General features: G+C 51.4%; 1 protein-coding gene across 1 annotated transcript in view; it reads left to right on the top strand.

Annotated features, from left to right (window-relative positions):
- cat (catalase) overlaps nt 1–15,236 on the top strand; it is a 77,798-nt gene that overhangs the window by 53,222 nt on the left and 9,340 nt on the right. Inside the window, exon 11 of the mRNA XM_038807412.1 lies at nt 11,255–11,362. Within this exon, the coding sequence (XP_038663340.1) occupies nt 11,255–11,362 (108 nt within the window). The remainder of the gene's footprint in view (nt 1–11,254; nt 11,363–15,236) is intronic.

Genomic DNA, 15,236 nt, shown 5'->3' with positions numbered 1-15,236 from the left:
AGGGCAGTGGATGTTGTCTACATGGACTTCAGTAAGGCCTTTGACAAGGTCCCTCCTAGCAGACTGGTATAGAAGGAGAAGTTGAACGGGATCCGAGATGAGCTGGCAAGATGAATACAGAACTGGCTCGGTCATAGAAGTCAGAGGGTAGCAGTGCAAAGGTGCTTTTCTGAAAGGAGAGCTGTGACTCTTGGTGTTCCACAGGATCAGCGTTGGGACCTGTGCTGTTTGTAGTAAACTGTAACTGGTCTGATTAGTAAGTTTGCGGACGACACAAAGGTTGGTGAAATTGCAGATAGCAATGAGGGCTGTCAGAGGATATAGATCAGTTGGAGACAAGGGCGGAGAGATGGCAAATGGAGTTTAATCCAGACAAGTGTGAGGTAATGCATTTTGGATGATCTAATACAGGTGGGAAATATACAGTAAATGGCAGAACTCTTAAGCACATTGTCAGGCAGAGTGGCGAGAAACCAATTATCGCCACTTGAGTCCCATTTCCATACAATTAATGAGAGCTATCCCAAATCCAATGGACTCCTGTCCTTCAGTGGCCTCACCAGCAAGTTCTCATGCTGGCGCCGATTACTACGCCTTTTGTAAAACATGAACCTGGCGGAAGGGCTTCTGTGGGGCGTCGAGGTGAGTAGTCATCTTAGCTCACATGCAAAGAGACTGGGGGCACTAGGATTGCCACACCAGTGCTCAGCTGGGGGTGGGGACGCTCCGCAGAGGTGAGCTGCTATTGAGGGGAGGGGGGAATTGTTCATGGCACTACCATGCCAATCCCTGGATCATACGTACCCGTTCCAGGCGCAACCCCTGCCCATCTGCCGCACCGATTACCCATACCCCCCAACAGACTGCTGAGGCCTCAGGCTGTGCAGCTGAAGGCTATTGCAAATAGGGAATTGGTTAAGTGAGCACTTGGACACCTGTCAAGTGGATCACCGTGGGTGGGCTGGCCATGTAGCATGTGGGAGTCATTGCCCAGCGCCCCAATCTCACCTTGATGCCTGGACACCGTGCTTGAACATTGTGGGAGGAAACAACACCCATGCGACAGCCAACATCCGAACACCCAGGGAATGGGACACAGCTCCAGGCACATGTCCACAGCCGCAATGTGGGTGAGTGCCACGGCGAGGGGCAGATTCCTGGAGAGATGGGCCACGGGTCCGGTGGTCAGCCTGCATTGCAAATGAAAGTAATAATAATCTTTATTAGTGTAACAAGTAGGCTTACATTAACACTGCAATGACCGGGCAGCACAGTGGGTTAGCACTGCTGCCTCACGGCGCCGAGGTCCTAGGTTCGATCCCGGCTCTGGGTCACTGTCCATGTGGAGTTTGCACATTCTCCCCGTGTTTGCGTGGGTTTCACCCCCACAACCCAAAGATGTGCGGGGTAGATGGATTGGCCACGCTAAATTGCCCCTTAATTGGAAAATGAATTGGGTACTCTAAATTTATTTTTAAAAACCACTGCAATGAACTTACTGTGAATAACCCCCAGTCGCCACATTCCGGCGTTTGTTCGGGTACACAGAGGGAGAATTCAGAATGTCCAATTCACCTAACAAGCAGGTCTTTAGGGACTTGTGGGCGTCGTCAGAGGGCTCTGTGGACAGAGAGCCCCGGCTCACTTGGCAGCACATGCACAGCCGTCCCACCCTGCCCCGTGTGCTGACCTTGACAAGCAGCCTCATCAGAGGAGTGGAACTCTGAGCTGGTGCCCACTGTCGTCACTCCATGGTACAGGTCTGACCTGGCACTCAGGACCCCCTCCTCCCGATCGGTGCCCTTGGAGCCCTGGGGTTCACCTTGGGACAGAGGGGCAGCTGTTGCGAGCCCCGGCTGCCACTGCATCATCTGGCTCTGCCAGCCCTGGCGGTTCCCCATGGTCTGCACCATGGTGTCGAAGCTCTCAGTAATACTCCTTGGTGATGGGGACATGCTCCACAGCGCCTCGGCAATGCCCATCTGAGAGTGGGACACATCCCGCAGAACCTCATCAAGGTTGGCCTGGTACTGGGCGACATTCCCCAGCGAGCCGGACACTCTGCTGAGACTCTCAGCCATGACTGTCACTGACTGCGCGATGCCTTGGATACCTTCTTCATGGCGCCATAGTCGTGCGGCAGGCTCTCCATTACGGTCACCACCCTAGCAGTGTTGGCCTCTGCACCATTTCCTGCGCCTGTAGCGTTTGGGACTCCTCCGAGTTGCGATGGATCTGCTGGAGTGACGCTGACATCTTCCTCTGAACATCCTGGCCGCTCCCTATTGTCTTCATCAGTTCAGGGTAACCTATTTCCAGAGGCTGGAACCCAGCTGGGTCCTGATATCCAGCAGCCCTCTGACTGCTGTCTCGCCTGGGGGTTCCTGCCTCTACCAGATGTGTCACCAGCGGTTTGGTGCTCATCAGAATGTGCCCCAGGGGCCTGACCACTAACATGCCCACCGAGGCACGTGTATCTGCATTACTGGGGGGTGAGAATGACGGCTGTGCCATGACTACGATGGCATCATCGGAGTTCTCCTCAGAGGTGTTATCCTCAGAATCAAAAGAGGGTGCCGCCCAGGATGGGCTGGCACCGTCTGCTGGAGGAAATTAAAATGAAAATCGCTTACTGTCACAAGTAGGCTTCAAATGAAATTACTGTGAAAAGCCCCTAGTCGCCACATTCCGGCGCCTGTTCAGGGAGGCTGGTACGGGAATTGAACCGTACTGCTGCCCTCCCTTGATCTGCTTTAAAAGCCAACTCTTTAGCCCTGTGCTAAACCAGCCCCATGGAGATGTGGTCAGTGGGAGGGAAGGGTCAGTCAGTAAGGCAATCACAACTCACATTTGACAGGTCCACTAGGTGGAGTCCGGTGGTTCCTCACCTCTGCGGCGTCGGCCAGCCTCCGCAAGGGTGACCGATCTGTCCTCGACCACTTCCAGGACACGCTCCTCGAGGGAGGTGAGGATTCTTGTGTCTGGCACCCGGCCGCCAGCCTGGACCCTCTCCTGCCGATTGTGGGCGAGCTTTTCCTGAGGAGACAGCGAGGGCATCGTTAGCCACACGTGTGGTTCACAGTGGTGGGAGAAGGGGAGCAGGGGGGGCACGGGGATCGCTTGGGGAATTTGGGGTGGATGCTCCCGTGTGTCGGAAGAATCTGATGGGTCGGGGGCGCGGGTGGGTATCTACTCGCTCGTGCTGCCCGGTGTAGGTCACTGACCTTTTTCCTGCACTGCTGGCCCGTCCTCTTGGTCGTACACTGGCTGCCTTGTGGCTCACTCTCTGGGACCCCCGGGGAAACAAGACATCCCTCCTGGCCTGAGCCGCGTCCAGGAGCCTCCCCAGGTAAGCGTCCCCAAATCTTGGGGCTGGTCTCCTTGGCGTCATTATTGCGAGCTGGTTGGCTGAGCAAGTGCACTAAGTGCTGCTCAACCTTGTTAGTGGAGGGCTGGCGAGTACGGTTTCCGACGAATCAGCTGGCGAGCCATCATTTACGGCGAAAAGCCCATGAGAACAAAGAACAAAGAAAATTTACAGCACAGGAACAGGCCCTTCGGCCCTTCAAGCCTGCGCCTTGTTAACTGGACCAATTAACCTGGAATTGCATTGCCGGCATCGCTGGGCCGAGCACTGGGAAGCTTGCGACAATTCCCCCTCGCTATGTGTCCACAGTGTTCAATTCTGGTCCCCACACTACCAGAATTATGTGGAGGCTTTGGAGAGGATATAGAAGAGGTTTGCCAGGATGTTGCCTGGTATGGATTAACTATGAGGAGAGGTTGGATTAACTCGGTTTGTTCAAAGAGGCATGGTGGCGCAGTGGTTAGCACTGCTGCCTCACAGCGCTGACGATCAGGTTCGATCCCAGCCCCAGGTCACTGTCCGTGTGGAGTTTTCACATTCTCCCCGTGTTTGCGTGGGTCTCACCCCCACAACCCAAAGATGTGCAGGGTAGGTGAATTGGCCACACTAAATTCCCCCTTTATTTGGAAAAAATAATTGGGTACTCAATTTATTTAAAAAATAGCTCAGTTTCTCACTGGCATGAACGAAGGAGGTTGAGGGGTGATCAGATAGAGCTTTACAAAACTGACTATCATGGTAGAGTGTATAGTCAGACACTTTTTTTTTTCTGAGGGTGGAAAAGTCAACTACCAAGGTCATGGGTTTAATGTGCCAAGGGCGAAGTTTAGAGGAGTTGTGCGAGGCAAGTTTTTTTTTGTGTTGTGGGTGCCTGGATCTCTCTGCCGGAAGAGGTGGTGGAAGCAGGTCCGATAGTGACGTTTAAGGGGTGTCTTGACAAATAAATGAATAGGATGGGAATACGGACCCCGGAAGTGTAGAAGAGTTTTGGGTTAGACGGGCAGCATGGTCGGTGCAGGTTTGGACCGCCGAAGGGCCTGTTCCTGTGCTGTACCGTTCTTTGTTCCGCGATGGGTCATGTGTAATTGCTTCATGCTACTTTTGTACATTGCAAAGCAACACACCATAACCTCACAATGGAAAGGTGTCCAGACAGTTGTTTTTCTTGATAATGACTTGGAAAAGTTAATTTTTGTCCCAGTTGTTCAAAACTGCCTGGTACACAGCCTCCACAAGAGGAGGGAGGGGCTGTCTGATAAACCTGAAGTACGGAATAAACACAATTGGCATTTAATGGCAGGGCTATAACTGTGTTTCATTTATACATTGCTCAGGTTAGTCATGGTTGGTGCTCACCAGGTAGAACCAGAGTCCTACAGTACATTGTGATGCGACCATCAATTCACGCAAGACAGAGTTGAAGTGAAGTGTATTAATCGACTAGAACAGTGCCTGCCTGCGACTGCTCTGCTAGAGAGCCGCCTACAGGGCAGCTGCTCTTCATACCTCCCCTCGAGGGGGCGGAGCCAGGGGCGGAGCCCACAAGGGCACCGACATGATACATTCCCTGTCGTACAGTACAATGGTCCATAGGTGGAGCCCACATGGGCAACAGTGTGATACAATGTGATACAGTGGTGAATGGTTAGTACAATACGTTCACCACATTCATTCCCTGTTTAAAAATAATTGAAGTCCGGCGGGGGTGAAGGGCTCACAGGTTCAGTCTGTCTGGCTCCCTGATCGTGCGCTGTGATCGCCGGAGCTCTGGTATCGCAGCGGGCCCTGGTGTTGAACTCGTTGGTGCAGGCATGGGTGGTGAACTCGTCGGTGCGGGCGCAGGCATGGACTCCGGGAGCGTGTCTTCAGGAGCTTCATTCCTGTTGGTCGGCAAAGGGGGGAGGGAGTATAAGAGGGGGTGTGGAGGCCATGTAGGGGCAGGGGCGCTGGTCGGTGTAGGTTTGGGGGGGGGGGGTAGTTTGGGGCGGTGCTAGGGGAACCTGCGGGTGCCAGGTCCCGGAGGGAAACCGTATCCTGTCGGCCGTCGGGGTGTTCTACGTATGCGTACTGGGGGTTAGTGTGAAGGAGCTGGGCCCTCCCGACCAGGGGGTCGGACTTTGCGTGTTTGCGGAGAAGGAGGGGCCCCGGTGTCCACAGCCAGGACGGAAGCGAGACCCCAGAGGTGGATTTCCTACTGAAAACAAATACACAGTCATGAGGGGTCTTTTTCGTGGCTGTGTAAAGGAGGGACCTAATGGAATGGAGCGCATCGGGGAGGACCTCCTGCCAGTGGGAAACTGGGAGATTCCTAGACCGGAGGGCCAGGAGGACGGCCTTCCATACAGTCTCGTTTTCCCTCTCCACCTGTCCGTTTACCCGGGGGTTGTAACTGGTAGTCCTGCTCGAGGCGATGCCCTTACCGAGCAGGTACTGACGCAGTTTTTCGCTCATAAACGAGGAGCCCCAGTCACTGTGGACGTAAGTGGGGGAACCGAACAAGGTAAAGATACTATGTAGGGCCATAATGATGGTGGCCGGGGTCATGTCGGGGCAGTGGATTGCAAAGGGGAAGCTGGAGAACTCGTCAACGACGTTGAGGAAATGCGTGTTGCAGTTGGTAGCGGGGGTAGGGGCCCTTTTGAAGTCGATACTGAGGCGCTCAAAGGGCCGGGATGCCTTCACCAGGTGGGCCTTATCCGGTCGATAGAAGTGCTGCTTACACTCCGCGCAGATTTGGCAGTCCCTGGTCATGGCCCTATCTTCTCGGTGGAGTAGGGCAGGTTGCGGGCCTTGATGTAGTGGATAAGCTGGGTGGCAGAGGTCATCGTGGATGGCCCGGAGTCAGTCATCTTGCGTGCTGGTGCATGTGCCGCGGGACAGGGCATCTGGGGGTTCGTTGAGCATCCCAGGACGATACACTATATCGTAATTATAGGTGGAGAGTTCGATCCTTCACCTCAAGATCTTATCGTTCTTGATCTTGCCCCGCTGCGTATTATCAAACATGAAGGCTACCAAGGTCGGTGACGAGGGTGAACCTCCTACCAGCGAGATAGTGCCTCCAGTGCTGCACAGCTTCCATGATGGCTTGGGCTTCTTTTTCGACTGAGGAGTGTCGAATTTCGGAGGTGTTGAGGGTACGGAAGAAAAATGCTACTGGCCTGTCCACCTGATTGAGGGTGGCAGCAAGGGCGACCTCTGACGTGTCGCTCTCCACCTGGAAGGGGACGGATTCATCCACCGCGTGCATCGCGGCTTTGGCAATATCTGCCTTGATGCAGCTGAAGGTCTGGCGGGCCTCAGCCACGAGAGGGAAGATGGTGGCTTTGATCAGTGGGCGGGCTTTGTCCGCATAGTTGGGGACCCACTGGGCATAATAGGCAAAAAAAACCGGAGGCACCTTTTCAGGGCCTTGGGGCAGTGTGGAAGGGGGAGTTGCAGGATGGGGCGCATACGGTCGGGAACTCCGTTTTCCGCGACGTAGCCAAGGATGGCTAGTCTGGTTGTGCGGGAAACGCATTTCTCCTTGTTATGAGTGAGGTTGAGGGCTTGGGCGGTTCGGATAAATTTTTGGAGGTTGGTGTCGTGGTCCTGCTGATCGTGGCCACAGGTGGTGACGTGGCCGCAGATGGTAACGTTGTCCAAGTACGGAAATGTGGCCCACAGCCCGTACTGGTCCACCAATCGGTTATCGTTCTTTGGAAGACCGAGACCCCGTTTGTGACGCCGAAGGGGACCCGGAAGAAATGGAAGAGGCGGCCGTCTGCCTCAAAGGCCGTGTAGTGGCGGTCCTCCGGGCGGATTGGGAGCTGGTGGTATGCGGACTTCAGATCCACCGTGGAGAAGACTTGGTACTGTGCGATCTGATTAACCATGTTCGCTATCCGGGGGAGGGGGTACGCATCGAGGTGCGTGTACCAGTTTATGGTTTGGCTGTAGTCTACAACCATTCGGTTCTTTTTCCCGATCCTGACGACCACCACCTGAGCTCTCCAAGGGCTATTACTGGACTCGATCCCTTCCCGCAAGAGTCGCTGGACCTCGGATGTGATAAAGTCCTGTCCTGGATACTGTACCGCCTGCTTCTGGTGGCGATTGGTTTACAGTCAGCGGTGAGATTTGCGAAGAGCGGGGGAGGGTCGACCTTCAGGGTCGCGAGGCTACATCTGGTGAGTGGGGGTCGGGGCCCGCCGAACTTCAGGGTTAGGCTCCCGAGGTTGCACTGGAAGTCCAGTCCCAACAGGAGAGGAGCGCAGAGGTCGGGGAGTACATAAAGTTTAAAATTGGAGTACTCGGCGCCCTGTATCGCGAGGTTCGCGACAGTGTACCCCTGGATCTGCACTGAATGCGATCCGGAAGCGAGGGAGATGATTTAAAGTGCAGGAAGGATTTGGACCGAACAGCGCCTTACCGTGTCTGGGTGAATGAAGCTCTCCGTGCTCTCGGAGTCAAACAGGCAAGGCGTTATGTCCATTGACCCGGACGGTCATCATGGAGTTCCGGAGGTGTTTTGGTCATGTCTGGTCGAGGGTGACCGCGCCGAGTTGTGGGTAGCCGGCGTGGTCGGAGGTGATGGGGTGGTCCCAAGATGGCTGTCCCCCGTTGGTCGCACGCGTCGGGCGGTGTTGCAGATGGCGGCCCCCATGAGTCGCACGTGTTGTGCGGAGTTGAAGATGGCTGCCTCCACGGACAACGAGGCAGATGACCCATCCGGAGGGGGCGAAGCCGGCAGGCACGCAGCCACTCTGCGGGCCTGTGCGTCCGAGAGTCGGCCTGCGATTTGGACCTGGCCAGGCAAACTTTGGCGAAGTGTCCCTTTTTGCCGCAGTCGCTGCAGTTCGCGTTCCGAGCTGGGCAGCACTGCCTGGGGTGCTGCTGCTGGCCGCAGAAATAGCAGGGTAGCCACCCAGGTTGAGTGGGCAGCCGCGCGGTACAGGCCTGGGGTACTCTCTGGTCGGGGGTCGACGAGGGGGTCACGTGATCGGACGGGAACGCATTGAGGCTTTGGAACGCTACTACTAGGGAGGTGGCTAGTTTTACCGTCTCTTCTAGGTCGAGGGTGCCTTTCTCGAGCAGGCGCTGTCTAACGAAGTTGGACCTAACTCCAGCCACGTAGGCGTCCCGGACTGTGAGGTCCATATGTTGAGAGGCCGTGACGGCCTGGTAGTTGCAGCTTCGCTCGAGGACTTTTGAGGTCGCGTAGGTACTCTTCCAGCGATTTCCCCGGGGTGTTGGTGGCGAGTGGTGAGGAGATGTCATGCGTAAACTTTGTTCACCATCCTCACGTATAGGCGCTTCAGCATCGTGAGGGCGTCTGCGTATGTGGGGGCTTCCTCAAGTTGTACAGAGATTCGATGACTCACCCGGGCGTGGAGGAGGCTCAGCTTCTGTTCATCGGTGACGGTGGGCGGGGAGGAGGCAGCGAGGTAGGCCTCGAAACATCGGAGCCAGTGTGAAAAAAATCCCTTTGGCTTCCGCGGCCTGTGGGTCGAGTGTCGGTCAGGTTTGAGGGCTGCTTCCATAGCGATGTTGTAGTCGATTAAATTATGCGACCATCAATTCACGCAAGACAGAGAGTTGAAGTGAACAGTGGCTTTAATCGACGAGAACAGTGCCTGCCTGCGACTGCTCTGCTAGAGAGCCGCCTACAGGGCAGCTGCTCTTTATGCTTCCCCTCAAGGGGGCGGAGCCCACAAGGGCACCAACATGATGCATTCTGTGCAGTACAGTACAATGGTCCATAGGTGGAGCCCACATGGGCAACAGCGTGATACAGTGTAATACAGTGGTGAATGGTTAGTACAAAAATGAAAATCGCTTATTGTCACAAGTAGGCTTCAAATGAAGTTACTGTGAAAAGCCCCTAGTCACCACAGTCCGGCGCCTGTTCGGGGAGGCTGGTACGGGAATTGAACCGTGCTGCTGGCCTGCCTTCTCTGCTTTCAAAGCCAGCGATTTAGCCGTGTGCTAAACAGTCCGTATGTTCACCAATACATTGGTATAATAGTATAGGCTTCCCACAAGACCATTATAACCAAGCGAGGTGGTGCAATCACATAGGAGTGGGCTGCACCGTGGGTTAGCTTGCTACCTGTTTGCCTTTTGGGACTTGGGTTTGATCCAAGCCAGGCTAATGGGACAAAAGGTTATTTTTTAAGTAGTTTCAACACAATATTTTGTAGCTGTGTATACATATTGCAGATAATTAGCATACAGTCAGGTTTCTGACTCTTCATAGAATCATAGAATTTACAGTGCAGAAGGAGGCCATTCGGTCCATTGAGTCTGCACCGGCCCCTGGAAAGAGCATCCTACTTGAGCCCACGCCTCCATCCTATCCCTGTAACTCAGTAACCTCACCTAACCTTTTTGACACTAAGGGGCAATTTAGAATGGCCAATCCACCTAACCTGCACATCTTTGGATTGTGGGAGGAAACCGGAGCACCCGGAAGAAACCCACGCAGACACCAGGAGAAAATGGAAACTCCACACAAACGGTCACCCGAGGCCGGAGTTAAACCCGGGTCCCTGGAACTGTCAGCAATGCTAACCACTATGCCACAGTGTTGCCTCTTTGCCACCGTGCACCGCTTGATAAGAATTTCCTAGTACATAGTACATAGAACAGGCCCTTCAGCCCTCTATGTTGTGCTGAGCATTGTCCGAAACCAAGATCAAGCTATCCCACTCCGTCATTCTGGTGTGCTCCATGTGCCTTTCCAATAACCGCTTGAAAGTTCCTAAAGTGTCCGACTCCACTATCGCAGCAGGCAGTCCATTCCACACCCTAACCACTCTCCTGAGTAAAGAACCTACCTCGGACATCCCTCTTATATCTCCCATCCTGAACCTTGTAGTTATGCCCCTTAGTAGGGCAATAAAACGGAAGTAACACATTGCAGTAAGAGTGTCAAAAGAGCTACAGTGTGCACTTGACTGCTCCACCCAACCTGGGAGTGCCTGATGTTGGCAGTTTGGCCAAAAGTTCTGTTTGCTATTTTAACACTTTGTCTACAGGCGCACAGGTATCTACCAGAAAATTACCAACAGTCAAAAGTGCACATCTGTGATTTTCAACAATCCAAGGGCATCTCGGTAAAGATGTTAACCAGGCAGTTGCAGCCATGACTGATCCAGATGTCAATATCAACGCACATGGATTACCAGTTAAATGTTAGCTCTGGTCGCATGAAATGTTAACTTTATCAAAATCCTGTGCCTTTTGGAGAAATGGCTTCAAGGTTTAGTGCAAAATCTTCCCTTTAGTGAAATATACACATGTATGAGCACATGAAAACATTCACCACATTATTACCAGCTTTACATTCACATTCTCTCAACTTCTTGTCTTCTCCTAGAAAGAGGAATTTTCCACTTTTCCCAGTATTGCTGAGATTGAACATATTTCCCATTGCCACCCAGTCACAATTTGGGTATAGACCAAAGTTCAAAACTGTTGTCTTTCCAGTTGATGCCACACTGTGCCATGCATTGGAATCATACAACCATTCAGCCCACCTTACCCGAGCCAGCTCTTTGACAATACTATCACTCACCCATTAGACCACTGCAAAATTAGAAGTCCTGATTATTTTGTCTCTCCTCTTCCAAGGTATTTGTGTGATTTTCTTCCCCTCCCCCTCGAAATATTTTCCTCCAGACTTAATGGGCCGAATGGCCTCCTTCTGCACTGGAGGTATTCTGTGATTCTATGAAATGCCTTCCTTTTCTTGGTATTTGTCTGATTTTTCTTTTCCCCCAGAAATGTTTTCCTACAGACTCGGTGGGGCAAATGGCCTCCTTCTGCAATGTAGGTATTTTATGAGTCTATGAAATGCCATTTGCAATGATTTTAAAAACTCATGTTTTTTTTTGTTTGCACTAGGTCACTGCATTTTATCTGCAAGTACTGAATGCAGATGAGCGTCGAAGGCTATGTGAGAATTTAGCAGGTCATCTCAAGGATGCTCAACTTTTCATTCAGAACAGAATGGTGAGTTGTACACCATGTGTACATAGAACATAAAACATTACAGCGCAGTACAGGCCCTTCAGCCCTCGATGTTGCGCCGATCTGTGAAACCACTCTAAAGCCCATCTACACTATTCCCTTATCATCCATATGTTTATCCAATGACCATTTAAATGCCCTTTAATGTTGGCGAGTCCACTACTGTTGCAAGCAGGTTATTCAATGCCCTTACTACTCTGAGTAAAGAACCTACCTCTGACATCTGTCCTATATCTATCTCCCCTCAATTTAAAGCTATGCCAGCCATCACGATCTGAGGAAAAAGGCTCTCACTGTCCACCCTATCTAATCCTCTGATCATCTTGTATGCCTCAATTAAGTCACCTCTTAACCTTCTTCTCGCTAATGAAAACAGCCTTGAGTCCCTCAGCCTTTCCTCATAAGATCTTCCCTCCATACCAGGCAACATCCTGGTAAATCTCCTCTGCGCCGTTTCCTATGCTTCCACATCCTATATTGCGGCGACCAGAGCTGCACGCAATACTCCAAATGCGGCCACACCAGAGTTTTGTACAGCTGCAACATGACCTCATGGCTCCGAAATTCAATCTCTCTACCAATAAAAGCTAACACACCCAACGCCTTCTTAACATCCTTATCAACCTGGGTGGCAACTTTCAGGGATCTATGTACATGGCCACCGAGACCTCTCTGCTCATCCACACTACCAAGAATCTTACCATTAGCCCAGTACTCTGTCTTCCTGTTACTCTTTCCAAAATGAATCACCTCGCACTTTTTTGTATTAAATTCCAGTTACCACGTCTCAGCCCAGCTCTGCAGCTTATCTATGTCCCTCTGTAACCTGCAACATCCTTCCGCACTGTCCACAACTCCACCAACTTTAGTGTCATCTGTAAATTTACTCACCCATCCTTCTATGTCATCTCCAGGTCATTTATAAAAATGACAAACAGCAGCAGCCCCAAAACAGATCCTTGCGGTACACCACTAGTAACTGAACTCCAGGCTGAACATTTTCCATCAACCACCACCCTCTGTCTTACAGCGAGCCAATTTCTGATCCAAACTGCTAAATCACCTTGAATCCCATGCCTCCCTATTTTCTGCAATAGCCTACCATGGGGAACCTTATCAAACGCTTTACTGAAATCCATATACACCACACCAACTGCTTTATCCTCATCTACCTGTTTGGTCACCTTCTCAAAGAACTCAATAAGGTTTGTGAGGCACGACCTACCCTTCACAAAACCGTGTTGACTATCCTAATCAAATTATTCCTTTCGAGATAAATCCTATCTCTAATTAAATGAAATGAAAATCGCTTATTGTCACGTGTAGGCTTCAAATGAAGTTACTATGAAAAGCCCCTAGTCACCACATTCCGGCTCCTGTCCGGGAGGCTGGTTACGGGTCTTATAAACCTTTCCAAGACTTTACCCACAACAGAAGTAAGGCTCACTAGTCTATAGTTACCGGGGTTGTCTCTACTCCCCTTCTTGAACAAGGGGACAACATTTGCTATCCTCCAGTATTCTGGCACTATTCCTGTAGACAATGGCGACATAAAGATCAAAGCCAAATGCTCAGCAATCTCCTCCCTAGCTTCCCAGAGAATCCTAGGATAAATCCCATCCGGCCCAGGGGACTTATCTATTTTCACTCTTTCCAGAATTGCTAACACCTCCTTCTTATGAACCTCAAGCCCTTCTAGTCTAGTAGCCTGTATCTCAGTATTCTCCTCGACAACATTGTATTTTTCCTGCGTGAATACTGACAAAAAATATTCATTTAGCACTTCTCCTATCTCCTCGGACTCCACACACAACTTCCCACTACTGTCCTTGACTGGCCCTACTCTTACCCTAGTCATTCCTTTATTCCTGACATTCCTATAGAAAGCTTTCGGGTTATCCTTGATCCTACCTGCCAAAGACTTCTCAAGTCCCATCCTGGCTCTTCTTGGCTCTCTCTTTAGGTCCTTCCTAGCTAACTTGTAACTCTCGAGCGCCCTAACTGAACCTTCATGTCTCATCTTTACATAAACCTCCTTCTTCCTCTTGACAAGCGATTCAACTACTAGTAAACCACGGTTCCCTCGCTCGACCACTTCCTCCCTGCCTGACAGGTACATACTTATCAAGGACACGCAGTAGCTGTTCCTTGAACGAGCTCCACATTTCAATTGTGCCCATCCCCTGCAGTTTCCTTCCCCATCCTTTGCATCCTAAGTCTAGCGTCATCGCATCATAATTGCCTTTCCCCCGGCTGTAACTTTTGCTCTGCAGTATAAACCTATCCCTTTCCATCGCTAAAATAAACGTAACTGAATTGTGGTCACTATCACCAGAGTGCTCACCTACCTCGAAATCTAACACCTGTCCTGGTTCATTACCCAGTACTAAATCCAATGTGGCCTCGCCTCTTGTTGGCCTATCTACATACTGTGTCAGGAAACCCTCCTGCACACATTGGACAAAAACGGACCCATCTAAAGTACTCGAACTATAGCGTTTCCAGTCAATATTTGGAAAGTTAAAGTTCCCCCATAACAACTACCCTGTTACTTTCGTTCCTATCCAGAATCATCTTTGCAATCCTTTCCTCTACATCTCTGGAACTTTTCGGAGGCCTATAGAAAACTCCCAACAGGGTGACCTTTCCTTTTCTGTTTCTAACCTCAGCCCAGCCCATACTACCTCAGTAGACGAGTCCTCATCAAACGTCCTTTTTGCCACCTTAAAGCTGTTCTTGACTGACAATGCCACCCCTCACCCTCTTTTACCACCTTCCCTGAGCTTACTGAAATATCTAAACCCAAGAACCTGCAACAACCATTCCTGTCCCTGCTCTAGCCATGTCTCCGAAATGGCCACAACATCGAAGTCCCAGGTACCAACCCATGCTGCAAGTTCACCCACCTTATTCAGGATTCTCCTGGCGTTGAAGTAGACACACTTTAAACCACCTTCCTGCCTGCCGGTACACTCCTTCAGCTTTGAAACCTTACTCATGACCTCACTACTCTCAACCTCCTGTATACTGGAACTACAATTCAGGTTCCCAACCCCCTGCTGAATTAGTTTAAACCCTTCCGAAGAGCATTAGCAAATTTCCCCTCCAGGATCTTGGTACCCCTCTGTCCAGGTGTAGACCATCCCGTTTGTAGAGGTCCCACCTACCCCAGAATGAGCCCCAATTATCCAGGTATCTGAAACCCTCTCTCCTGCACCATCCCTGTAGCCACGTGTTCAACTGCTCTCTCTCCCTATTCCTCATCTCACTAGCACGTGGCACGGGTAACAACCCAGAGATAATAACTGTTTGTTCTAGCTCTAAGTTTACCAACCGCGAGTCTCTCTCGTTCCCACAGAATCTCCTATCTCTCCCCCTAACTATGGAGTCTCCAATGACTAATGCTCTACTCCTCTCCCTCCTTCCCTTCTGAGCAACAGGGACAGACTCTGTGCCCGAGACCTGTACCCCATGGGTTACCCCTGGTAAGTCCCCCCCCCCCCCCCCCCTCTCACCAGTATCCAAAGCGGTATACTTGTTACTAAGGGAAACGACCACAGGGGATCCCTGTACTGACTGTTTCCTCCCAGCCCCTCTCACTGTCACCCATCTATCTTCATTCTTCGGAGTAACTGCATCTCTGAAGCTTCTATCTATGACCACCTCTGCCTCCCGAATGATCTGAAGTTCATCCAACTCCAGCTCCAGAACACGGTTTCTGAGGAGCTGGAGATGGGTGCACTTCCCACAGATGAAATCAGCAGGGAAGATGCATAGTTCTTGTCAGTTATTAGAGAAAAGAATAATACTTAATCAAATTTCTCTATGTTTCAGAGCTCCATTTAGGTAGCCACAC

The sequence above is a fragment of the Scyliorhinus canicula genome, chromosome 9 (genome assembly GCF_902713615.1).
Source record: "Scyliorhinus canicula chromosome 9, sScyCan1.1, whole genome shotgun sequence".
Taxonomy (NCBI): Eukaryota; Metazoa; Chordata; class Chondrichthyes; order Carcharhiniformes; family Scyliorhinidae; genus Scyliorhinus; species Scyliorhinus canicula.
Note: the sequence above shows the minus strand (reverse complement) of the source record. Positions and strands in the feature narration are given on the sequence as shown.